At 38.7% G+C, this 27,284-nt stretch overlaps 1 protein-coding gene across 1 annotated transcript in view; it reads left to right on the top strand.

Moving 5' to 3' along the window:
- The window catches only part of CPED1 (cadherin like and PC-esterase domain containing 1), a 326,305-nt gene that overhangs the window by 117,193 nt on the left and 181,828 nt on the right, over window positions 1-27,284 (top strand). Inside the window, 1 exon segment of the mRNA XM_070369325.1 lies at window positions 1,383-1,551. Within this exon segment, the coding sequence (XP_070225426.1) occupies window positions 1,383-1,551 (169 nt within the window).

Genomic DNA, 27,284 nt, shown 5'->3' with positions numbered 1-27,284 from the left:
AGAAATAGGCTGCAGAAGAGAAAATAGCTATACATTTTGGTTGGAGAAGGAAATGGCAATCCACTCCAGTATTCTTGCCTGGAGAATTCCATGGACAGAGGAGCCTGGTGGGCTACAGTCCATGGGGTCGCAAAGAGTCAGACATGACTGATCGATTCACACACACACACACATACATACATTTTGGTACCATTTATGATGGACGTGGGCTTCCATGGTGACTCAGACGGTAAAGAATCTGCCTGTAATGCGGGAGTCGCAAGTTCGATCCCCTGGTCAGATAGATCCCCTAGAGAAGGCAACAGCAACTCACTGCAGTATTCTTGCCTGGAGAATTGCATGGACAGAAGAGCCTGGCAGGCTATAGTCCATAGAGTCAAATTGCAAAGAGTAGGACAGACTGAGAGACTAAAAACACACATACACACATGATGAAAGTCTATTTGCTTCATCACAAAATATTCAACCAGTGGTGTTTTTTTTTTTTTTTTCCTTTTTTAGACTGAAGTGTTTCCTGAAACTTCATCCCTTAAATTAACCCTTAATGATCATGTGGTGTAGATTATTGCTGGCATGAATGCTCAGACGCTTCAGTCATGCCCAACTCTTTGCAACCTCATGGACTGTAGCCTGCCAGGCTCCTCTGCCCATGGGGATTCTCCAGGCAAGAATACTGGAGTGGGTTGCCATTCACTTCTCCAGGGGATCTTCCCAACCCAGGGATCGAACCCTCGTCTCTTATGTCTCCTGCATTAGCAGGCAGGTTCTTTACCACTAGCGCCACCTGTGCATTATGAAAGTGAAAAGTGAAAGTTTAGTCGCTCAGTCGTGTCCGACTCTTTGCGACCCCATAGACTGTAGCCTACTTGACTCCTCCGTCCATGGGATTTTCCAGGCAAGAGTACTAGAGTGGGGTGCCATTTCCGTCTCCAGAGGATCTTCCCAACCCAGGGATCGAACCTGGGTCTCCCACATTGTAGGCAGACACATTACCGTCTGAGCCACCGGAAGTAGAATCAAATTAGTGGGGAAAGTATTTTGGCATACTTTTCATTATCTGTCCACTACTGAGAAACAATATCTTGTAGAGGAAAAGATAGAGCTAAGGTAGATAAGGGCAGAACAAGAAGATTTCAGGGGTTTCCTAAACTTTTATATGTACCTCTTTTGTTGGGATGGTACCAGATGTGACTAATGTTAACATTTTTTTAGATCTTTAAACCTTATTTTTGGTATTATTTTAGCCTTTGTTTAGGGAAGCCCATATACTGAAGGCTGGGGCTCAAGGAGTGAAAGATAGGGTGTACAAAGTGCTGAGGTAATTTACAAATTACATACTCACTCCAAATTATGGAGCTTTAATTTTGTTTTGTATTTTTTAGGAATCAAACTACAGCCCTTGCACCACAAGAAACACTCTTGAGAGCCAAAGACTTATCTGTAATTCTTAAAGCATATGTACTGGTGACATCCTTAACTCCTCTGCGTGCATTCATTCATTCAACTGGCATGGTTTGGAATCCACCAAAGAAAAAACGCTTCACTGTCAAGGTAAAATTTCCATCGAAGCAGTTATTTCCCACAAAGTATACTGAAGATAAATAAAGTGAGTTGGGTTGCCTTTTTTTGACCTTTATGATTATCAACTCCCATGGAACAAAGATTGTATCATTTTATTGCTGCAAGCAGAGATTTTCATTTAATAAATGTAGTTCAAAAATCACCTAGAAACAGCTTCACTCGAGATCACAAAAGCTACATCTTTTTTTTTTTTTCACCTCAATTTATCATTTTAGTCAGTTCCTTGACCCATTATAAAGCTAGTTTTCAGCTATGGTCTGTTTTTCTTGAGTTGACTTTCTACTTAAGAAAAATGTAGTCAATGCAACAAAGGAAAATATAGTTTTGCCCTTATGCCTTTTGCTTTATTTTTAGGAAGCATAGTGCCTATTTCATTTTGCCATTCAATATGGAATATTTGTTGAGTAAAAAACACCTCTCTCAAGGATGCCTGACATAGTGAGCCCTGATATAAAGCATGATGAGAAAGTTTTCAGGGAAGAATTTAATAATAACCTCCAAAAAGTTTAGTTTTAAGAGGTAATTCAGCTTAGCTCAGTCAAAAATTAAGCCTAATAAGAGTATATTTGATAAATTTTAAGGAGTTTCTGATTTTACAAAATTAATTGTCCAAATCACAGGTAAGAGGAAATACATACGTGCTTACTTTCAGTTTCCTCCCACTTCCTCTTTTCTGTTTTCTGAACAATTACTTCTATAAAATCAAACAAAATGCCTTCAAAGAACAAATACCACACAATCCCACTTATAGAAGGAATCTAAACTAGTCAAACTCACAGGAGCAAAGAATAGAATGGTGGTTACCAGGGGCTGGAGAGGTGTTAGTCTAAGGGTGTAAAATTTCAGTTATGCTAAATAAGTCCTAGAGATCTATATACTTACAGTATAGTACCTATAGTTAATAATACTGAGATCTGCTAAGAGGATAGATTTTAAGTGTTCTTATCACTAAACAAATAGGTAGGATGGAGGGAAACTTTTGGAGGGGATAGATATGTTTATAACTTGATTGCGGTGATGGTTTCATGGGTGTATACGTATCTCTAAACTCTTCATCTTGTATACATTAAATATGTACAGATTTTTGTATTCTAATCAGAATAAAACGGTTTAATAAAAAGAGAAGGCACAAGTGCCTCTTATAATTTCAAGAGATTTAAAAGTGGCTATAATTGATACTTTTCAGAAGTTATCTTACATAAACTACACTTTAAGTTTTGGAAAATCTTCCAACAGTGAAAGATTTCTAAAAGGCACGTTTAAATATTGTGAAAAAACAGATAAGCGTGATGAAAGATGCAAGGGTTACATCGCTTAGTAAAACAGATAACTGATATTGTAAGGAAATGGTGTTGATGACTTAGGTCTTAAGGGTAGTTAAATTTAAGGACAATAATCAGTATATCAGTATATATGATTTTTAATTAATCATGAAAAACTGGAATCTAATCTGGTTTGTCTTTTGTGTTTTCTCCTACAAGTCTTCACAGTGGCTATTTATATTCCCTAAGAACCTTTAATTAATTATTCTCCAATTGCCCTTTTCTGTTAAATTGAATTGTATGAAATTGCTGACAATTGTGACCTACAAAAAATTACTTTCCTATGATTCAACTCCTTCCGGTAATAGCTCTGACGTGTCACATTCAATATCAATTAAAAAAAAAAAAACATGAATCTAGTTAAGTGTAGAAGAGAGAGCGAAAAAAGAGGAAGTGTTCACTTTTTTAATACACTGATTTAGAAATTTGATGTCTTATATCAGTAGTTCTGAAGTATTAATAGCATTCTTTATTTCTGCCTTTATGTTGAAGTGTTCAGGGTGAATAATCTGGGCATATGGTAATCTGTTTCATGATGTTTTCTTTGGAGTTTTGGATAAGTTCAAGAAAACATTCTGCATGTTGTATCTAGTCTAATGTACTTATCCATCTCATCAAAAACACAGACTCATAGCTCTGTAATCCCTTACAGAAGTATTCGACATTGTAGCTATAATGTTCTAATTTTTGAACAAATCCTTTGGGTCTAATTGTGAACTTATATCTGCATCATTTCTTTAGTTATCCAGTTTTTAAAACTGTTTAAAAGTGTAAACCAGCCCATGACAGTCTTTTTGTACATGTTGAAGAATTGTTGTTCAGTTTTCATGACTGTTGTGAGGAACTGATACAGATACTCTATGCTGTCCTGGACCATGTTAATTCGATGTATTTTGGTTCCACATCACAATGATTTGTCACTCTTTTATCCTTTCTAGGCACATTTTTTTGTTGTTGTTTTAGTTTCCTTTGCATTGTATTGCTTTTGACAACTGTAATTTGAATCAGATCTGAAAGAGGTCCAGAATAAAATATATTTTGATATTTTCAACCTACAAAAAATTACTTTCCTATGATTCAACCAAGTTCCTATGGAACTTGGATATAGAGAGATACAAGAATCATATTCCTCAACTCATGTCACGTTCATGTATTTGGAAAATGTTTGTTGAGCAGAGATCAGAATCCCTGTCCTTGTAGAACTTGCAGCATCTGTGTGTGCAATCTTCTTGTTTTATCTGTTCTATTTTTCACGTTTTACTCCCAGTTCCCACTTAATTCTCCTTCCCTCAAGTGTGAGTCACTCAGTCGTGACCCACTCTTTGTGACCCCATGGACTGTAGCCCACCCAGATCCTCTGTCCTTGGAATTCTCCAGCAAAGAATACTGGAGTGGGTTGCCATGCCCTTCAGGGGATCTTCCTGACCCAGGGATAAAACCTGGGTTTCCCTCATTGCAGGCAGATTCTTTACCGTCTGAGCCCAGAAGCCCCTCAAAGGCCATCATTATAATGACTTAATGTGTATCTTTTTGTGCATATTTTTGTAAAATAAGCTTCTTTATTTTGTTATACATGTCAGTATTTTTAGTATATAAATTGTATTATATTAGATAATTTTTTTCTAACCTTTTTTTTTTTAAATGCAGCACTGCATACTTTGAGGAAGAAACCATACACATTGCTGTGTATACATCTTCTGTGTTACTTTTCACTGATTTATGGTATTGCTAATGTGTATTGCATTGTATTTTACCTATCCACAGCTCCAGTGATAGACATCCTGATTGCTTCAACTCTTGGCTGAAGCAAACAATACTTCAAATGTACAAATCCTTCTGTTTGACTCTTTATGAACCTGCTTATCATTTTCTGAAGAATACATACCCAAAGCTGGAATTGCTGGGTCATAAGATAGGGGTTCATTTGATAGAATTAAATAATACCAGTTTGCCCTTCAGAATGCATATATCCATTTCCATGCTGCAACAATTAGGCCAACATTTGACCTTTTCCAGCTGCATCAAGTGAAAAGTGGGAACTCATTCTTGCAAATAGCTCAATTTGTCATCTATGAACTTTATTATAGTGTTCTGTTTTGATTATAAATTTTCAGCTGATTAATCAAATTAATTTTTTCCTTATGGTTCCTCTTCAGAAATTTGGTCTCAGAAATCATTTCTTTTCTCTTAAGTCACAAAGATGTACTTCTCCATTTTTTCCATTACTTTTATAATTTTTTCTGGACATATAAATATTTAATTCAATTAGAGTTCCACCTCTGATGCAGTTTTTTCTCTCTATAATTGGTTCTCATGAGCTAAAAACTTATTATTCCCTGTGAATCCCATATCACATGTACTGTATAAGATTCCACCTGTATACGGGGATGCCGCTGGGATTTCTGTTCTGTTTCAGTTGGCACACTTGTTTTTATTATTTTGGCAATATAAATACTTATTCATGGCTGACAGAGGAGGCTCGTTTTTTTTACTTTTTCTTTTCAAGATTAAGTTAACTATATGGTAGACATTTATTTCCTTATAAACATTTTAGAATATCAAGTATACTTTTAAAATCCTACTGAAATTTCAATATATAATAACATTGAATTTATAGTTAATTTTTGAAGAATTGATTTCATAATATTAAGTCTCTCTGTTATTCAGGTCATTTTATTTGTCCTTTGTTAGAGTTTATTATTTTTTCCTCCACAGAGATCTTATATAGTCTTGCTTAAGTTTACTTCGAGATTCCCTAAAGTATTTTTTGATATTGGTTTTTAAATTATATTTTCCAGTTGGTTATTATTAGGATAGTGCATACATGCTAAGTTGCTTCAGTCGTGATTGACTCTTTGTAACCCTATGGACTGAAGCCTGCCAGGCTCCTCTGTCCACGGGATTCTCCAGGCAAGAACACTAGAGTGGGTTGCCATTTCCTTCTCCTGGGGGGTCTTCCTGACCCAGGGATCAAACCCACGACTCTTTTGTCTCCAGCACTGGCAAGTGGCTTCTTTACCACTAGTGCCACCTGGGAAGCCCATTATTAGGATTGCAGGCGTTGCTGGCGAATTCTTTCCCATCTGAGCCACAAGGGAAGCCCATTATTAGGATAGAGAAATTCTGCTTTTAGAGTTGAACTTCTGTTTGATAAACTTGTTTCAGTAAGTTCACTATCCATATCATTGGTTTTACTAGATATTTTATCTGCAAATAAAGCCATGTGAATCTCTTTTCCCTTTAATTCTTAGCTATCTTTTCTTCTTCCTTTTTTTTTTCTTTTTCTTGATTAATGTTGTCCAGGATAGCCAATACTATCTTTAAAAGTAGAATTCATAGTGTTCTTGAGTTGAGCATCATTTAAGATGGACACATCTCAGGTTTCTCTGTTAAGTAAAATGCTTACAGTAGGTTTTTTGTATTTAACCTTTACAATTTCTGCCAAAGCAAGGAGAATAGTACAGTTAACTGCAGTGGGTCTATCATTACATTTCAGTTAATCATGGTTATCCTCACGTTCATCTGGTGTATTTTGTTGCTAGATTTTCTTTTGATTACAAACTCCCTGCATAAATGAGATAAAACCTACTTGATTATTCTGGACTATTTTCAATACTCTGTTGGATTTATTTACAATTTTTATACCTATGTTCATAAATGATGTGGACTTATGTTTTCTTATGTTTCTCATACAGTTTTTATAATTTACATTATTTGTAGCTTCATAAAATTAAGCTGGATAATGTTCACTCTTTTTCAGTTTTTTTAAATCAGCTTATATAAGAGAGGAATTAGACTGCCCTCAAGAATTTGGTACGTCTCTTTAAAAAATAAGATTCGAAGGGTTTTTTAAAAACAGCATTGACATTTCAATTTATTGAAAACATTTTGGTTGATTTTAAGTTCTCAATGTCTTCATGTACAGTTTGGTATTTTTGGGGAGGGGTTACTAATTTCATCAAATTTTTAAATTCTTTAGTGTATAATAGATTATAATGTTTTTATTTTTATATCTGTTGTGTTTGCAGCTATTTCATCTTTTTCAGTTTATCCTTTGTAGATAAGCATGATGCATTTTCTTCTTATTTTCCTATTAAAATTATCAGAAGTTTTTCTGCTGGTTGGTTAAATCTTTTTAAAGAAACAAGTTTTTACTTTGTTAATTTTTTTCATCATTTTGATGTTGCTGTTCCCAGTTTCACAGATTTATACTGTAATTTGCATCATTTCTTGGTGTCTAGTATTTTGTTTGCTCTATTGTTCCTTTTTAGTTTCTCATTGGAATGTTTGCCTCCTTGATGCTTAACGTTTTTGTTTCCTAGCAAAAATGGCTAAAGCTATGCATTCCTTTTATGTCCTGCTTTAGTAATGTCTCATAAATTTCGAATTATCTAATTCTACTTTTTAATATTCTTTATGATTGCCTTGTTTAGCTCAAGGTATTTGATAACATATTCAATTTATAAAGAAAGGATTCTTTTTCGGCTATCCTTTTGTTATGAATTCCTCATTTACTGCATTATTATCAGAGGACAAATCCTGTATGCTACTGGTATCTTGGAATTTATCCAGGCTTTCTTTTATTGACTAATAATCTTTATATTAAAAAAAGAATTTTCCATGAGTGCTTAGAAACAAAAACTCTACATGGCTATAGAATTCTATATATATTTAAAGGCTCACTTATTGATCATATTTTGCAGATACTTGATTTCTTCCTGTTTGATCTAATAGTTGCTAAGTGGAATGTGTTAAGATCGCTGACTAAAATCGTTGGTCTGTTTCTCCCTGTCATCCTGTTAGTTGAATATTTTGCAATCCTGTTGATTGTTACCTATTTATGACGGCTACAACGTCTTTTTCCACGGTTCCTCTTTGTGCACGTGCGCTCGCAGGCTCAGTCGTGTCCAACTCTTTGCCACCCTGTGGACTGTAGCCTGCCAGGCTCATCTGTCCATGAATTTTTCAAGCAAGAATACTGGAGAGGGTTGCCATTTACTACTCTAGGGGGTCTTCCCGACCCAAGGACCAAATCCATGTCTTTTGAGACTCCTGTATTGGCAGACAGTTTCTTTACCGTTGTGCCACCTAGGAAGCCCATAGTTCCTTTAGCCAGTATATTTAGCTTTCTTTTGTCTTAGGATACAACTGCTTAAATTCTATTTTAGTCTATGTTAAGATTTTTGTGAATTTTCTTTTGGTTTATATTTTTGTTTTTGCATATGTTTTTAAAATTTTTCCCTTTTGATATGTCTTTGTAGTAAATGGATTTTTTAATAGTCAGTAGAGTTTTGAAATTTATTGTTTTCACCCAATCTGAGAATCTTCATTTTTTAATTTATGATTTTTAATTGACTTGCATAGATTATTTAGGACTTATTCCTACTATCTTATTTTTTAAAATTTTCAGTGCATTCGTTTCATTTAAAATATCTTTTTCTGTTTTTCACTGTAGAGATGAAATTTTCTTCTGTTAGCTTAAAAGTTATATATTCTGAATGTAACATACTGTGGATATCCTTCATTTGAGACATATACTCAATGCTTATTTTCTCCTATTAAGTTCTTAAATTTTAGTACCTTCCACTCTGCCCCCTCATGACGAATGTCATTTGCTGTCTATGCCACTTCTCCACATTCCGTCGTCACAGTGTAGATTTAAAAATTCTGATTGAAATAATCATTTGGGGGGGGGTATTTTCTTAAAATACAAAGCCATAATCAAACTCTATCAAGGAATTTGTCACCTTCACATCCCCTGATTATTCACAGCATCCTCCTAGATTTGCTTCTTATCTGTGTTTTCAGTTGAGCCTGAAGTCTTTACTCTTTAATTCTGGGGAATTTGTTTCCATTATTTTTTGTAATATTTTTGCCACAGTATTTTCCTCTGCTCAAATTTCGACCCCTTCATTTCATGTGCTGCTGCTGCTGCTGCTAAGTTGCTTCAGTCGTGTCCGACTCTGTGCGACTCCATAGACAGCAGCCCATCAGGCTTCCCAGTCCCTGGGATTCTCCAGGCAAGAACACTGGAGTGGGTTGCCATTTTCTTCTCCATTTCATGTGCTAATACCCCTTAACTTGAGAAAGTGAAGTGGCTTAGTCGTGTCTGACTCTTTGCGGCCCCATAGACTGTAGCCCACCAGGCTCCTCCGTCCATGGGATTTTCCAGGCAAGAGTACTGGAGTGGGGTGCCATCGCCTTCTCAACTTGAGAACTATGTACGTTTTTACTTACAGCAGTTGATTTCTTACTGTTTTTCCTCTTGATTCTTTTTAATGATCCTTTTCTATATTTCATTTCCCTACCATCGACCATTATTTCTAATATGAGGATATTAATCATGCTTATTTTAAATTCCTAACCCATTAATTTTATTCTTTTATAGTTTTTTTAGCTTTGTATTTTATATTGGAACATAGGAGATTAACAATGTTGTGTTAGTTCCAGGTGTATAGCAAACTGATTTCATTATACATATACATGTTTCTAGTCTTTTTCAAATTCTTTTCACATTTAGGTTGTTACATGATATTGATCAGAGTTCCCTGAACTATGCAGTAGGTCCTTGTTGGTTATCGATTTTAAATATAGCGGTGGGTACATACCAATCCCAAACTCCCTAAACATTCCCTTCTACCCACTCTTCCCCACTGGTAACCATGAATTCATTCTTTAAGTCTGTGAGCCTGTTTCCATTTTGTAAATAAGCTCATTCGTATCATTTCTTTTTAGATTCTTCATATAAGCAACATCATATTTCTCTTTCTCTGACTTACTTCACTCATTATGACAATCTCTAGATCCATCCATGTTGCTGCGAATGCCTAGCTCATGACTTTTAGAAGTCCAGTGTTCTATCCATTGCCACAGAGCCCCTGTGGTTTAGAAGCACGGTTTTAGAAGCATGATATGTAGCATTTAGTTTATTACTTTCTTTTCGAGGTGGTTGTACTTTTCGCGCATGCCCTCTTTTGTTCTTTGAGCTTAAGTTATCCTTCAGATACTATTTATTCTTGTAGTTATCATATCAGGGGAAGGCCAGGTAAATCCGAAGGGGATGGAAGACTTCCCTGGTGGTCCAGTGGTTAAGCATCCACCTTGCCAGTCAGGGGACGTGGGTTCGACCCCTGCTGAGGAACTAAGATCTCGCGTGCTGTGGAGCAGCTAAGCCCGCACGCGACAACTGCTGAGCCTGTGCATCGCAGCTTGAGAGTCTGAGCACTGCAATGAAAGGTCCCACCTGCTGCAACTAACACCCGATGCAGCCAAGTAAATAAATGTTTGTAAAAACCCACAACAGCGACAAAAGAGGGCTGAAGGTGAGTTCCAGGCATTGTAAAAGCACTTTTCATCATCTCTCTCTGCCACTATGGTATCAGGTGACTTCTGTGTTGAGAATCTCACTCCCTAATCCCTTAAGTAGAAGAGTCTTGGGAGGAGACAGTTCCCTTCGTTATAATTCATCAACCTTAGGGTTTGGGAGAGAAGGAGGTGAAGGAATGAATGCCAGATGTGATGTAATCCCACACTTATCAGCTCCTCACCTGAGTGAGACATTCAGCAACCTGAATCCTGTAGGCTTCACATCCCTAATAGAGAAGGAGCAGTCAGTGATTGTTCTCGGGTACCACCCAGGAGAGGCCGGAGGGAAGCAAACCTGTTGCAGGTTACTGCAACCTATCCTCTCAAAGAAATCTCTGGCAACACTCTCCTCTAATTGCAGTCATCCCTGCCCACAGTAGCTCAGACGGTAAAGAATCTGCCTGCAGTGCAATCCCTGGGCTGGGAAGATCCCCTTGAGTAGGAAACGGCAACCCACTCCAGTATTCTTGCCTGGAGAATTCCATGGACAGAGAAGCCTTGTGGGCTACAGTCCATGGGGTCGCAAAGAGTTGGACACGACTGAGCAACTAACACTGCCCATGGCCACCGCTTTCCCAGCCAGTTCAAAATATCTTTCAGAATCACTGTCACACAAGTTTTGATTTGTTCTTTAGTTAAATTCCTACTTTGGTCTCACTTAACCTATAATAGTTCACCATCTTGCTGGGAAACTGAAGCTCCTAGATATTCCAGGTAATTGTTTTTAAGTTGTTTTTTTAATCTTTTTTTTTTTTTCTTTTTCCTTTATTTAAGCACCACATTCCCCTGTAGGAAAATTATATGAAAAGGAAAGTTCTTTGTGATTTGATTTTCTTCAGGTCTTCATACTTTATTCTCTACATTGTTTCTTCTTATTCATATCTTTGTCATGTATGAAGGACAGATGCGAGCCGCAGCCTTAGCACAGGAAAGCACGTAGCTCTTGTCATTTTCATCCTGTCCTTGAGATTTGTCTTTTCAAGATCTTGCCTGACTGTTCTAGACAATACTATTATCTGCTGTCAAAGGGGAGGTAGTGCAGCTTCCTGGGTTAATGTTCCAGAGAACAGTGATTTCCTTCTAGAGGCCAGAGTTATACTTCATGCTGCAGGTAGATTCAGAAAGCCAGGGTCTGTTCTTTTACCCTTCAACTGAAGTACTTATAGCTTCCATTAAAACACCTAGATTATACTTATCTGTTAAATTACCCACCCATCCTCCAAAATGTAGCTTCTATATGATATTTTTAGATGTGAAAAAATACATGGAAATGTTTTCAATGCTAATGTGATGGATAGGACCAAGACCTACTTTAAAGACTAACCATGTGATATGTGTGTGTGTTAGTGGCTCAGTCGTGTCTGAGTTCTTCCGACCCCGTGGACTGTAGCCTACCAGGCTCCTCTGTCCATGGAGTTCTCCAGGCAAGGATACTGGAGTGGGTTGCCATTCGCTTCTCCAGGGGATCTTTTGGACCCAGGGATTGAACCCAGGTCTCCTGCATTGTAGGCAGATTCTTTACCAATTAAGCTACTAGGGAAGCCCAACCAGGTGATACCAATGTTTTATTAAATACTATTCTGAAAATTCCACAAGACATAATTTGTGTGTTTGTGTACTGAGTCCTGAATCCTAGGGCTGAATCATTAGTGATTTATGCACTGGGCAGTGAAGCAAGCCCACTCAACTGGTTATCAGTGGCCGTTTATAGAACATTCTGGCAGCTAAAGGAGTATGAAAGCAGTAACAGATTTAACTGTGAGCTCATTTATTTCCAATTAGGTCTGCTGCTGAGATACTCTATGTGGTAAAGCTTTAGAGAGAGTTGAAAAATATCATCAATGCAAATTTGAGAAATAATGGAAGTAGAAGCTTTATAAACTAAATTTTTCTAAAATCCTCTTCTGTACAAAAGAATAATTTAAAATATAAATGTTTGAGATTTCCAAAGACTGTTCAAATGTACCAGGGGAGGATGGAAAAAGGGAAAGAAAATTAATGTCAAATGCAAAATTTGATTATTATATCATATGATCCAGTTTTAAAACAACTATTTTTGCTGCTGTTAAGGCAATGTTATTTTCCTGGTGAATAAATCCAACTTCAAGCTATATTTTATTCAGAAATTTGTTCCCTGAGAAAAACCTCTCAATTCAATGATAAAACACTCCAGTTATACCTACGAATTGACCAGTCAAACTCTTCCACAGCCATTCTAACCAAAATTTTCAGTCAAATATGTCCATGGCTGTCTTTAAACACAGGTCATATAGATTAACTGCAAGAAATTTAAATTTGGTTCTTAGAGTGAAAAGACACAATTATCCCTTCATCCACTGTAAAGTTATCCAGCAGAGAGGAAACTCTTATCTGTAACTTCTTTATGATGTCTGGAGATTCTAGCTGACTGCTTTGATGAAAATGTATTGCTGGAGTGACTTATGATTCCTGGAAGAAGACCTAGCCAAAGCCTTATTTTCTCTAGCTGAGAAATAATTTAAATGAATTCCTGTTTTGATCCACAATTCCATATTCGAAGATGTTCTTTTGTTAATATTTGGTATTCAAAAGTTACATGAGGATAATTCCTTGAATGTCATTAGCTCTTGATACATACTTGGGATGAATTCCATCAGCGATCATTTAAAAATGTTTAACCACGTGAAGAAATTGCCCAAGGCTATTTACTCCTAACTGTTTTAATTCAGCCCCTGTGTTTTGCAAGCATCTTCTAGTGGCCTTCCAGTAAATGTAATAGACAGATGTCATCATCTGAATTTCTAGGCAAGGCCACTTTGATAAAAACGGGAAAACACAGGACACTGCTGGCTTTGCTCGTCAGTATCTATGAGAATCATCTCCAATGTAAACCAAAGTTAAAGCAAGCTCGTGCCCAGTCTCTAAATCACCAGCTGTCTACCCCCACTGCATTGGCCTTCGGGGGACCATTCTTCCATTTCCGGTTCCCTCTCACATCGATGGAATCAGCAGATGTGTACAGAGGAGAGAGTGAACCTTGGCAAAGAGGGGCATGTTGTTATTTACAAGGACCCCTTTTAATGGATGCATATATCTCTTATTCAGTTTTGGAAACATGACACAGTTGCAGGGATGAAGTTAGCCTCATTTGTCGTCGATATTTATGCTGTGCCTTTCATAATGTCAGATGAGATAGCTCATATATTCCCAAGGTAAAAATGAGTAATATCTTTGGGAGCAGGTATAAAGTTACAATACAGTTTTTCAACTTGAGGAAGTGTTCTTCTCCTGATTTTCATTTTACGTCTTAGACTGCAGACTATGGAACAGACCTTGTAAAAGACTTTCACTGAGCATCTGGCTCTTCTGTAGGCCCAGGAGATTTATGTCAGCTGTAGGAAGAATGTGAATAAAATCCTGCTTCTGGGAGTTTGTAAAACGAATTGATGTATTACTTAGTCTACTCTTGCTTGGATTAAATTTTAAAATTGCATCAGGGTGTTCATTTTTAAGTATGATTTTATATAAATAGGAATTATAGATAACCAGCATAAAATTAAAGAAACATATGACTAGAGCTGAATTACAATAAAACCCAAATAATAATTGCAAAATTAACACTTATCAACCCACACTGATGTTAAATACTATTTCAGATCTGTTTGCTCTAGAAAAAGAATGATTATTTTGCAATTGCACAGGATTTTAAAGTGCATAAATGCAAAACAACGTTATGCTGTTAATGGCATTGGTGTGTTAGCTTTATCTCTTGTGCTGAAAACTTTCATTTCATTTCTTTCATTCACTCATTCATTTCCACCTTGTTCCATAAAAGCTTTCAAGTAATTCTGTACATTCATTCATTTATTCTTTTATGGAATCTGGATTATTAGCCCAAATAGGAAGAAAAGTATTCATTAATTATCATCACTTTTACTTGATCCAAAATGACCATTTAAATATATGACCCTAAGCTTTCAGAACTGTAGGCAAACTCTGGAGAGTGTCGGGTGCACAAAAAATATTAGTCAATGAATGATTGTCTATCATTACCATTTTTACTAAAGGTATCTTATTAATTGTAACTTGCTAAAAACTGAAATTTGAAGAAATATTTAAGAGTATATTCTACAACAGAGAATAAATACAATGAATTTATATAAACCATCTCTGTTAATTGTTCTCTCTTCTGAACTAATGTAGTGAACTGATATAATTATCTGATATGGGCACATTATTATATATGCATTGTAGTGACAACATAAAGGTGAAACCTAATCTTAATGAATACTTTGCTAATTATTATTTCCTTTAATGCAAAAAAAAAAAAAACAATGGACACGTGTCAATTATCTATCCAGAAAAATGGAGGTTAACTGATATTCAGAGACTTCGGTGTGAGATCAGGTGAGGTAAGTGAATGCATTCAGGAAGCTTAAGAGATGGAAGACCTCGGTGGTATTTGGGGATTTAGGGCTTTTGCCTGCTCCTTGGACTTCCCTTGTGGCTCAGACGGTAAAGCGTCTGCCTACAATGCGGGAGACCCACGTTCGATCCCTGGGTTGGGAAGATCCCCTGGAGAAGGGAAAGGCTATCCACTCCAGTACTCTAGCCTGGAGAATTCCATGGACTGTATAGTCCGTGGGGTCGCAAAGAGTCGGACACGACTGAGCGACTTTCACTTCACTTCTCTTCACTTTCCACCTCACAGCCCTTTCTTTGCCCGTCTTACTCAAAACGCTTCTCCCTGGCGCCATCTAGTGGACATCTTGGTGGGAATGAGGAAGACGTCCAGGATTTGCAAAGACCAATAGAAGTCCATGGCCTGTGGACATCATAGGAGCTCTTGTAAGTTAGTCTGTGAAGACTCGTCCTCTTTCTGTCATTATCCCATACAGATGTATTGCCTTGATTTCTGCTACACTTCGCTGATCAGAAGATTATAAAAGAACAAGTGTTTAGAATAAAAAAAATGAGCTTGAAAAATGAGGTCTCTTGTAAGTAATGTTCTAAAGCAGTTTAAGCATCCACGGAGAACACCATTTTAGTTTTTCAGTTTCTCATTATTTCTTCAATAGGTGAGCTAGCTAAGCCAGGCAGATATTCAAAGACAGAGGCACCATAATCTCTTCCTTCGTGCATGTGTGCATGCTAAGTCACTAGTCGTGACCGACTTTGGGATTCTCTAGGCAAGAATACTCGAGTGGGTTGTCATGGGGATCTCCTCCAGGGGATCTTGCCGACCTTCCGATCCCGTGGGGTATCGAACTCACGTCTCTTATGTCTCCTGCATTGGAAAGCAGGTTCTTTACCACTAGTGCCACCTGGGAAGCCCAGTCTCTTCCTTCACTAACCTCCTAATGATAAAGGTTTATTAAGATGAATCTTTGGGTAGTGGACCCACAAATCAAGGCAAAACTCTGCCATCTTCCTGATTTTTTCCATTTCTGAGAAGGCACCAAGAGAGTTGCTAAATTTAATTTCATAACCTTGATTCCTAGACTTGGACAATAAGGCTTACCTGAGTTTTGCATCCCTGTGGTAATGTTCAGAATCTCCTGAGGGCAAGAAAATATATTGGGAGGAAAAAAAAAATCAGATAAAGTGAAAGAATCAAGAGAACAAAAACTAAGCAGAAAAATTTACTTGCCTAAATACATGTAAAATTCTTGAAAGAAGAGATTCTGTTTATTTTTGATTAAAAAAAAAACCTTCAGTACTTGACACAATACTTAATACTCAGCAGGCAGAAGGGAGAGAAATGGCTTGGAATAGAGACTCCACTCATCAAATTGCTGAAAAGAATAATCACTAATAACCCCTTTACAAAATGTGATGTGAATGCAAACTACTAATAGTGAAGACAATGACAGTAAATATCGCTAAAGTTTAATTACTTTAATGCCTAAGTTTATTCTAAAACATATACCTAGTGGAGAAGACAGGTGATATTTACATTTTCACATTAGGTAGAGAAACAAAATAGCTTTGCGCCAGTATGTTCTGAAGATTATGGCGTGTTTGTCATTTTAAACATTTCTATTAACAATTTCCTTTATTCGTTGAGATGTATCTCTAAGGCTGTGACAAACTCTAGATACAAAATATTCCCAGATGTGCCAACTAGGTAAGACTGATTTGTCTGCTAAAGGAAGCCAGACTTTTGCTCCCTTCAGGAGAAAATCTGACTTGCATTTGTCTTATGTAATTTATGCATTGTAAGTTTAAGATGAAATACAGCCTTTTCCCTCCCATAGATTAAAATGTGGCTTCAAATTTGAAAGAAACCGCAGTCTTCTCAGAAACCTATGTTGCTATGTGATGAGACAAAACAAAAATACTGTATTGCCCCCAAGTGGTCTTTGTAGGTATTTCCTGCACTCTCCAACAGTGAAGGAAAAAGAGAAAGCAAAAATACTGTACTTGGATAGCAAATCTTTGACCATTTTCTTTCACTGGATTATACGTATTTATTCTTTAAAAATCATTTGATAATCCAGGTTGCAGTAGTAAGGATATATTGCTAAGTAGAGATTCTGAATGGTGGTAAATCTTCAGTGCAATTTAAATCGCCTAGGTCACACAATTATTTGTAATATCAACATTTGTAAGTTACAGGGGATTGTTTTCATTTAAGAAGATTTTGCAATACATAATTTTAGAAAAATTACTGTAACGTTATCACTAGCACTTTCTACTGAGCATTTGAGAGCATATTATTTTTATCCGCGTATCATTTTGTGTACTTCTATTTGATTTCAACTTGAACTTCAAAGTGGTTTTTAACCTGAATTTCTTTGAATTATATAGATGACCTAGTATTGTGAGGTGGAACTGAAGGTTTATCTTTCATTTCTCTGAATGTTGCTGAGGCAGATGAAGATGGATTCTTTCTCAGGATTCTGCACATGTCATCATGCTATGTTCTACACGTACTATAATATACAAATGATTTGTTTCCTTTTTAAGTTCTCTTTGGAGCATCTTCCAGTAAAACAATCATTCTCTGACTTCCTCATTTCCTGACATGGAGCATCCCCACACCCCTCACTCTATCCTCTCTCTCATGCTTGTCCTCTCTCCCTCACTTCTGTACTTAAACCTAGTTGGTAAAACCTCTGTGAAGCAAGTTCTACCATTTGGAGAAAGGGACTGTCAACAAGAGAGGAATTCCAGCTATCCCTACCTATTTGTTGTTGTTCTTCTTAGTCATTAAGTCCTGTCTGACTCTTTGTAACCCCATGCACTGCAGCATGCCAGGCTCCCTGTCCTTCACTATCTCCTGGAGTTTGCTCAGACTCATGTCCATTGAGTCCATGAGGCTATCTAACCATCTCATCCTCTTCTCCTTTTGCCTCCAGTCTTTCCCAGCATCAAGGTGTTTTCCAGTGAGTCGGCTCTTTGCATCAGGTGGCCAAAGTATTGTAGCTTATGTGTCTATACGTGGTTGTGTGCCCCTCTAAACCAGTTTCCTGATGCCTGGTGTCTATAGTCTTCCAGAATCCAATAGTTCCAGCTATCACAATCACCTCTACCTGTTTAAAAAACTACTGTTCCAAAATGATTTCTACCAGAAATTTGATTCCAGATGTATTTGGAAGGCCGGAGGATTTTTCCACATACTTGATTACCCAAATCATCTACACAAAGAATATGTCCTCAAGTAACAGAGAGTGAAATTATCACGCTAAACTCAGAAGTCACGGAAGAAAAACATTATGCTGAGGAAATATGTTTCATTTTCATGCTTTCTGGGAGTTACTGTTAAAAAAGAAATGTGATTTTAAAATATGAATAGGACAATGATGACATCTTTCAGGCTGAGTGAGAAGCATATATCCAGTTGCATTTTTACTCTAAAGGAGCGAGAAATAAATCCTTATTTCAGGGTCTATAGTGCTTGATCTACAGAACTAAAAAGAAAAACCCCAAAGCATGACCTCTAGGGGCCTAAGAATGGATGTGCAGTAAGACGATCCTTGTACCAACTCTGTGAACTCAGGCCAGTCTTTGGATCTCTCTGAACCACTTTTTCTATCTGAAAAATAGGACTAGTTTCCTGTGGGTTAAATGAGTCTTTTGATTCCTTCTGCAGATATTTATTGGGCACTTCTCATATGCTAGACTTTGTGTTAGGTTCAACTGATAAGGTAACAAACAAAATGAAGGCCTTTCTTTCCTGGAGTTTATTCTTCTGATGAGTGGTAGTTTAAATACAGATAAAAACTAATTATACATATACAAAGAGATCCAGATAATAACTTTTTTACAATTTAAAATGCTCACTTTGCATTTAGTTATTACAAAACATTGGCTGTATCCCCCGTGTCGTACCAGACATGCCTGAGCCTGTCTTACTTTGTACCTCCCTCTCCCCTACTCGTGTATTGCTGTCTAACTTACTTCACTTGGCATAATGCTGATTTTTAATGTAGCTAAAGAATAAAGTGACAAAGGATGATGTGTAGAAAGTGATGGAATTGCCCACTTCAGGAGAGGTAGAAAGATCTCCCGGATCAGGTGACATTTGAGCTGGAATTCATGGAGAAGTCTGAGTGTCCTTAGAAGAGCTAGTGGCCAAACATCCCCAGCGAAGGCCCCGTTCCAACGCCCCGAGGTAGAAGAGTCCTGTCATCATCACACTGTCATCGTGTGGTCTGCCTTTTCACACCCACTCGGCCGCTGTGTGGAGAACAGATTGAAGAGGATTGTCAATGGAGATAGAACCGTCAGTTACAAGGCATCTGGGGGAAGAGGATGGTGGCTTGGATGTGTTGGTGAGCCGTGATCTGGAGGAGAGAAACTGATGACCCCTTTTGGAGGGCGAACAAGAGTCGCCGATGAGAGGGAGAGGCTAGATAGAGAGGGTTCAAAGAGGAGCCATCATATGAATAGTGATGCTCTTTGCTGAGACAGAGCGTGCGGAAGGGAGTGGACAGAGAAATGGGAAGTGAGGAAGTTGAGGCAGAAGAGAAGGTCCTGCTCTCTTGGCAGGTCACCCATCCCCATCGTCTGGTTGGTAGGCTCCTTTGCTCCTAACCTGCCTGAGAGTGCCACACAGACTAAATTCTTGTCTTAGAATTTGGTATTTCTTTTCCCCTGCTCACTTTCTTCCCTGCCTTTCTCCTCCCCATCCCTCTCTCCCTCCCGCCATTTCCAACAGAGGTATCCCATCCCTTCTAAGATATAAAGCAATGAGTATCTCAATAACTAGTTGCTCATCCTTTCCAGGGTTAATAGGCCAGTCCCAGGTGTCCAGGTACATATTACTGTAAAACAGCCGAGGCAGACGTGCCTTCTCAGTCACTGTGGGTTCAAAGTTTATTTTTGAAAGGATGGTACCTCAACTCCCAGATCAGTTCCCTTGGAGGGTAGTTGGAAGATCAAGTGCATTGTATTTTGATAAGAGAGTGAGAAGAGGATGCTTAGGAATCTGAGCACGTAGAAAGGGTTTGGGGTGGAAGCCAGAGTGAGGCTGGATGTGTTTGAAAAGAAGAAGCCAAACCTGAAGCAGCAGGCATTCGACTGAGCGTTCCAGGCACTAAGAATGAAGAAGCGTGAAGCTCATAGATCACCTTTTCCCTCAAATGGAAAGTTGATGAACAAAAGAAATGCACAGAAATTTCTTCTCTTTTTATCAAAAAAAAGAAGAAAACAAGACAATTTAAACACAGAAAAAAGCAAATTGCTTCTTGACATAACAAATCACCCCTAAACATAGTGGCTTTGTGCAACTAATTGTTACTATTTCTCATGACTCTGTGGGTTGGCTGGGCAGGCTCTGTTGATCTCTGCAGGCAGCTGGTGGGGCCGAATGGTCTAGCCTGGCCTCACTCGCGTGCTTGCCTGTTGGCTGGGTATTATCTGGGGCCATGTCTTGGCCACATGTTTCTCGTCATCCAGCAGGGACTCTGTGTTCTTTTATAAGGTGGCATTGTCTGGGTGCCCAAGAATAGCAAATGAGCAAGGCCTAAAGGCCAAGTTCTTTTCAAGTGTTTGTGCAGTGGGTTAAACAGTTGACCTCCAAAGGATATTTTTGTTGTTGTTGTTCAGTCACCAAGGCGTGTCTGACTCTTTGTGACCCCATGGACTGCAGCACTTCAGGCCTGCTTGTCCCTCACCATCTCCCAGACTTTGAATTCATGTCCATTGAATCAGTGATGCCATCCAACCATCTCATCCTCTGTCGCCCTGTTCTCCTTCTGCCTTCAATCTTTCCCAGCATCAGGGTGTTTTCCAGTGATATGCAAAGGATATGTCCGTGTCCTAACAACCAGAACCTGTGAACATAACCTTATTTGGAAAAGAACCCTGGCAGATTTCATTCAGTTAATGTCTCAAATTGAGATCGTCCTGGATTATCCAAGCGGGCCCTAAATCCAATGACACACGCCCTTATAAATAACAGAAAGGCAGAGGGAGATTTGATGTACAGGTAGAGGAAGAGAAGACACACAGAGAAGGTTATGTGAAGATGGAGGTGGAGGTTACCTCCACCGCAAACCAAGGAATGCGTACAGCCACAGGAAGCTGGGAGAAATGAAGAGTAGATTGTCTCCTGGAGCATTAGGAGAGAATGTGCCCCTACTGATGACTTAAGCTTAGACTCTTGGCCTCCAGAACTTGAGACAATACATTTCGGTTGCTTCCCCCCCTTATTGGTGGAGTTTTGTTTGTTACTTAATTTTTACTGGGGTATAGTTGCTTTACAATATTATGTTACTTCTACTGTACAGCAAAATGAATCAGCCATATGTATACATATCTATTGTTGTTCAGTCACTAAGTTATGTCCAGCTCTTTTGCAACCACATGGACAGTAGCCCATCAGGCTCTTCTGTCCATGGGATTTCCCATGGCAAGAATACTGGAGTGGGTTGCCATTTCCTCCTCTAGGGGATCTTCCCAACCTAGGGATTGAACCCGCATCTCCTGCATTGGCGGGCATATTCTTTACCACTGAATCACCAGGGCCAATCACAGACTGGTTCAAAATTGGGAAAGGAGTACGTCAAGGCTGTATATTGTCACCCTGCTTACTTAGCTTATATGCAGAGTGCATCATGAGAAATGCTGAGGTAAATGGATCACAAGCTGGAATCAAGATTGCTAGGAGAAATATAAACAACTTCAGATATGTAGATGATACCAATCTAATGGCAGAAAACAAAGAGGAATTAAAGAGCCTCTTGATGAAAGTGAAAGAGGAAAGTGAAAAAACTGGCTTAAAAAGAAGATCACGGCATCTGGTTCCCTCACTTCATGGCAAATAGATGGGGAAACAATGGAAACAGTTGCAGGTTTCATTTTTCTGGTCTCCAAAATCACTGCAGCCATGAAATTAAAAGACTCTTGCTCCTGGGACAGGAAAGATATGACAAACCTAGATAGTGTATTACAAAGCAGAGACATCACTTTGCCAACAGAGGTCCATATAGTCAAAGCTGTGGTTTCTCCAGTGGTCATGTATGGATATGAGAGTTGGACCATAAAGAAGGCTGAGTGCCAAAGAATTGATGCTTTCGAATTATGGTGCTGGAGAAGACTCTTGAGAGTCCCTTGGACAGCAAGGAGATCAAACCAGTCAATCCTAAAGTAAATCAACCCTGAATATTCATTGGAAGGACTGATATTGAAGCTGAAGCTCCAATACTTTAGCCATCTGATGCAAAGAGCCGACTGATTGGAAAAGACCCTGATGCTGGGAAAGATTGAAGGCAGGAGGAGAAGGGGATGACAGAGGATGAGGTGGTTGGATGGCGTCACCGCCTCAATGGTCATGAGGTTGAGCAAACTCCAGGAGATGGTGGAGGACAGGGAAGCCTGTCATGCTGCAGTCCATGGGGTTGCAAAGAGTCAGACATGACTGAGCGAGTGAACAACAACAGCAACACCGGGGCCATGTACACATATCCCTTTTCTTTTGGACTTCCCTCCCATTTAGGACACCACAGAGCACCTATTAATAGAGCACAATGTGTTCCCTTCAGTTGTCTACTTTATACATAGTATCAATAGCGTATATACCTCAACCCCAGTCTCCAGTCTGACTCCAGAGTCCTATGTTGGTTTAAGTCACCATGTTTGAGGTAAATTGTTACAGCTGCCCCAGGAAAAGAAAACAGTTTACGTCACCTTTGCTAATGTCCCATTACCAAAGAATATCACATGGCTCAGCCAGGGTTCAGTGAGTCAAGAAATAGACCCCACCTCTGCATGAGAGGAAGTGGTGAGCCGACAAGAGTGGAAAGATTTTGAGGCCAGTCTTTGCAAACTGCCACATCAATGAAAAGAAAGATTTTCACATTAGAGCAGATTAATGGCAGGTTTCGCCAAAAGAATTTCAATGGAAGGACAGAGAAATATTCAAATTAGGGGCAGGAGACAAAGAGGAAAATAGAGGGGAAGGCGTCTTGTCTAATGACTTAGCCCCTGTAGTTGAGGATGAAACTTCTAATGATTGTATGCCCATCATAAAGAAAAGTGGAGGAAAAAATCTCCCTGTAATAAGTGGTGGGAAATCGGTGTTTAATCTCGCTGTCTTCTTGCATGTGTATAATTTTTATGTTTGATCATGGAGTCAAAAATAAAGGAAAAACCATGTTGATGATTTCTGTGATCTTTCATAGTCACTTCAGCTCAGTTGTGTTCTGAGATTGTTGAAAGGGTACCTATGTGCTGGCAATATGGAGAGGGACTCGAGAGAAATGTTGGTTTTTGCCTTCAAGGCGCTCTCCAGTGAGTGCAAAAGACATATGTTGACTGAAAAAAAAATGTTTCACTAACACATATTTATAAGTAATTCTAATAAGAACTGAGTGCCAGTAAATGGCTGGTTTGCAGGAATAGTCAAGAGTCAGAATTATTCCAGTCTGGAGAAAGTGAGGTAGTTTTCATAAAATAAGTGGTATTTTAGCTGAGCTTGGAAAAATGAGTAGAGTTTCTTTAGGAGTAGGGAGAGGATGTTTGCATTTCCTTTGGATAAACATCATGAAGCACGCAGGTGGAAGGTGGGCTATAGACTCAGAAATATGAGCTGCTTTCATTGGCAAAAATGTGTATGTATTCCAGAGTGGGAAGAATCCTAGGGTAGCCTGAAGTAGGAAGGATGGAGAAAGAAGAAAGAGGCAAAGGCCTCAGGATTGTGGAGTCAGAGAGGGAACCAGAAGAGCTATGTTAGAGTCAGATCATGAAGGTCCTGAATTTCATGCACAGTAGAATGTAAATGGAGAAGACAATGGCACCCCATTCCAGTACTCTTGCCTGGAGAATCCCATGGGTGGAGGAGCCTGGTGGGCTGCAGTCCATGGGGTCGCTCAGAGTTGGACAGACTGAGAGACTTCACTTTCACATTTCCCTTTCATGCATTGGAGAAGGAAATGGCAACCCACTCCAGTGTTCTTGTCTGGAGAATCCCAGGGATGGTGGAGCCTGGTGGGCTGCCGTCTATGGGGTCGCACAGAGTCGGACATGACTAAAGCGACTTAGCAGCAGCAGCAGTAGCAGCAGAATGTAAAACGGGCTTCCCTGCTGGCTCGGCTGTAAAGAATCTGCCTGCAATGCAAGGTCAGGAAGATTCCCCTGGAGGGGGTCATGGCAACCCACTCTAGTATTCTTGCCTGGAGAATCCCGTGGACAGAGGAGCCTGGTAGGCTACAGTCCATGTGGTCACAAAGAGTCGGACATGACTGAATAGACTGAGCATGCACACAGAGAATGTAAAAGGACCCCACTGTTATTTTATACATCTGAATGTATTCTCATGCATGGTCTCATCTGATACTTTTAAGAACCCTGCGAGATCGGGTGCTATGTTCCTCACCCATCCTATGGATGAGGAAATGAAGATTCATGATTTAGTAGAGATGACAGAGCTAACAAATGTGATTAGAATTAGGACTCAGATCTCCAATGAATAAAATATCTCTTAATTACTGCTTCACTCCTTGCAGTATTAGGCCATGGCCTGTGTGCCCTCCATAAAGCATGCTGACTGCTGGACACAAGAGCTCAGTGCAAGTATCTGTATGCTTAAGTTGTCATGCTCTGATGAACTGGAAGTGCAAAAAAAGACATACTTGCTTCTGTAAAAGCAAAGTTGAATATTTATAAAAGAATCAATTTAGAAAAACTGCAGGTGGATTAAATGTGATGTAACAACTTTCAGGGGGCTTCCCAGGTGACTCAGTGGTAAAGAATCCACCTGCCAATGCAGGAGAGGCAGGTTTGATCCCTGGGTTGGGAAGATCCCCTGGAGAAGGAAATGGCAACCCATTCCAGTATTCTTGCCAGGAGAATCCCATGGACAGAGGAGCCTGGCAGGCTACAGGCCGTGGGGTCGCAAAAGAGTTGGACACAACTTAGCAACTAAACAACCATAACTACAACTTTCAGAGTATGAGGGGGTGGCATTGCAAGACCTGGAAAGATTCTGCCGAGATTTCTTGGCAAGTATTTTTATATTCTTGCTTTAATTGAGGTTGTAACCCACTCATGGGCGGGGTTTCTGTAAGTTAGATAACTGGCAATTCCAGTCAGTTGACCAATAGGTTTGGCTTTGTAAGACTGACAGAGGAATATACATTCATGTTTTCCAAATTAAAATGTTTAAGAAGAGCATATGTCACTTTTGAGCTCTCATATAAAAATAGCTGTCCCTTTGTAGCAGAAATGGTAAAAGGGCTTCTACTGTTTATTATACCACCTTCTTCTGTAAACATTTGGGACATCTAAAAATTAAAAGACGCTTACTCCTTGGAAGGAAAGTTATGACTAACCTAGATAGTATATTGAAAAGCAGAGATATTACTTTGCCAACAAAGGTCCATCTAGTCAAGGCTATGGTTTTTCCTGTGGTCATGTATGGATGTGAGAGTTGGACTGTGAAGAAGGCTGAGTGCTGAAGAATTGATGCTTTTGAACTGTGGTGTTGGAGAAGACTCTTGAGAGTCCCTTGGTCTGCAAGAAGATCCAACCAGTCCATTCTGAAGGAGATCAGCCCTGGGATTTCTTTGGAAGGAATGATGCTAAAGCTGAAACTCCAGTACTTTGGCCACCTCATGCGAAGAGTTGACTCATTGGAAAAGACTCTGATGCTGGGAGAGATTGGGGGCAGGAGGAGAAGGGGACGACAGAGGATGAGATGGCTGGATGACATCACTGACTCGATGGACATGAGTTTGAGTGAGCTGCAGGAGTTGGTGATGGACGGGGAGGCCTGGTGTGCTGCGATTCATGGGGTCGCAAAGAGTCGGACACGACTGAGTGACTGAACTGAGCTGAACTGAACTGGACCTTCATGATTTGAACTGTGCTTCATAAAGATGACTCTGGCAACAATGAAGGAGTAAATGATTTGGGGGTAGGGAAAACAGAAGTTGGTAGTCAATACCACAAAGAGAAGACATCGTTTTGGGCTACATAGAATTACGTTGAATTAGAATACTAAACTATGAGCTTTTAAACTATGCATCATATTTAAATATTCATTTAAAATATCCTATATAAAAGAATGAGTTTTGTTTGAACACTGGTAAGAGAGAGGTATAGATATGAGAGACATATGAGAGAATAGCAGGAGGCTGTGATAATTCTAGCACGGATTTAACAAACTTTAACACTACAGCCTTCATATGTTAGGGCAGTTTGCTCTATCATTTTCTTTATTGTACACCCAGAACTCATTATTTTTATAATGAATGCATTTTTTTTTTTTTTTTTTTTTTTTGTGATTGACCATGAAACTTAATAAGACCTAAAATAGATGCTCTGCATAAAATATCTGGAAGGTAAGTGGAAAGTATTTTCCGTTTTTACTTTCTTATTCATTTGAGAGTATTTATAGATATATGGGACAGGTTTCTTTCTGTTAAATGCATCCCTCTTTGCTGATTTTGTACTTCATGTTACAAATATTACTAGTTGTAAATATTACCAAATTGCAATATCATTTTCTACTCGACAATTAATAAATGATGGAAAAATTTCCAGATAACCCACAGACATTATTTTACCAGAGGCTTAAAGACGATCTGTGCTTTAACTATAATGGAAATATTGGTGACCTACTTGAACAATGGCATTCATGTAAAGAAAATGAGTAGATATATATCCACAGAGTCCAATGATAAAACCTTTACAACTTCAACTTTTGCTCTTTACTCTAAAATCTCTCTGATCCTTTATATCCTACTGAGAGCTTCTAGAAGGAGCCATAAAGATAACCTGCCAGTTCTGTGAGAAGGTTGAATATAATTCGATCAGGGTTCTTCCATTCAAAGCAAATAATTAAAATGTTATGCTCTGCATAGCTTTTTGTATTTTGGCACCTTGCTCCTGATCAATCCTCTCATATACGTATGAGAAACTTAAAAATTTTTAACCATGAAACTGGTTAAGAATCTATTTTCTGAATTTCCAATTTTAATATATGCTTTAAAGCTTAGGGTTATTAAGAAGTACAAATGAATAAAATTATCCCTGTCACTGGAAGCATGACACTTACTTAAATATTGGAGTTTTGATCTAATTCCAGAGAATGAGTAAAAACTATCCTAATTTAAGTTCAGTCAATTAATTTAGTTTTCCTGTGGTTTACCCTAAAGCTAGCCAATTTTCGGTGAGCTAAAACAAATGATGAGAATACTTATGTTCTTAAATCATTTGACTTAACACGAAATTTGTTCTTGATCCTAGGCAATTTGGTTTAAGTTACATAGAAATTTTCTTAGTTTCTCAAAAAACTACACAGATGTTCAAGGTGTTGAATTCATAGTTTAGATGTGTGGGTGTTTGAGAATTGTGACAATTTCAAATACATTTTCCATGAAAGTAAAAACAGATGATTCATTCTTCAGTATTTCAGGGTCCATCCACTTTCCCGGTGGCTCAGATGGTAAAGCGTCTGTCTACAATGAGGGATACCTGGGTTCGATCCCTGGGTCTGGAAGTTCCCTGGAGAAGGAAAAGGCAACCCACTCCAGTACTCTTGCCTAGAAAATCCCATGGATGGAGGAGCCTGGTGTCCATGGGTTTGCA

The sequence above is a fragment of the Bos mutus genome, chromosome 4 (assembly GCF_027580195.1).
Source record: "Bos mutus isolate GX-2022 chromosome 4, NWIPB_WYAK_1.1, whole genome shotgun sequence".
NCBI classification, from domain to species: domain Eukaryota; kingdom Metazoa; phylum Chordata; class Mammalia; order Artiodactyla; family Bovidae; genus Bos; species Bos mutus.
This window is presented reverse-complemented; position numbering and strand designations above follow the sequence as displayed.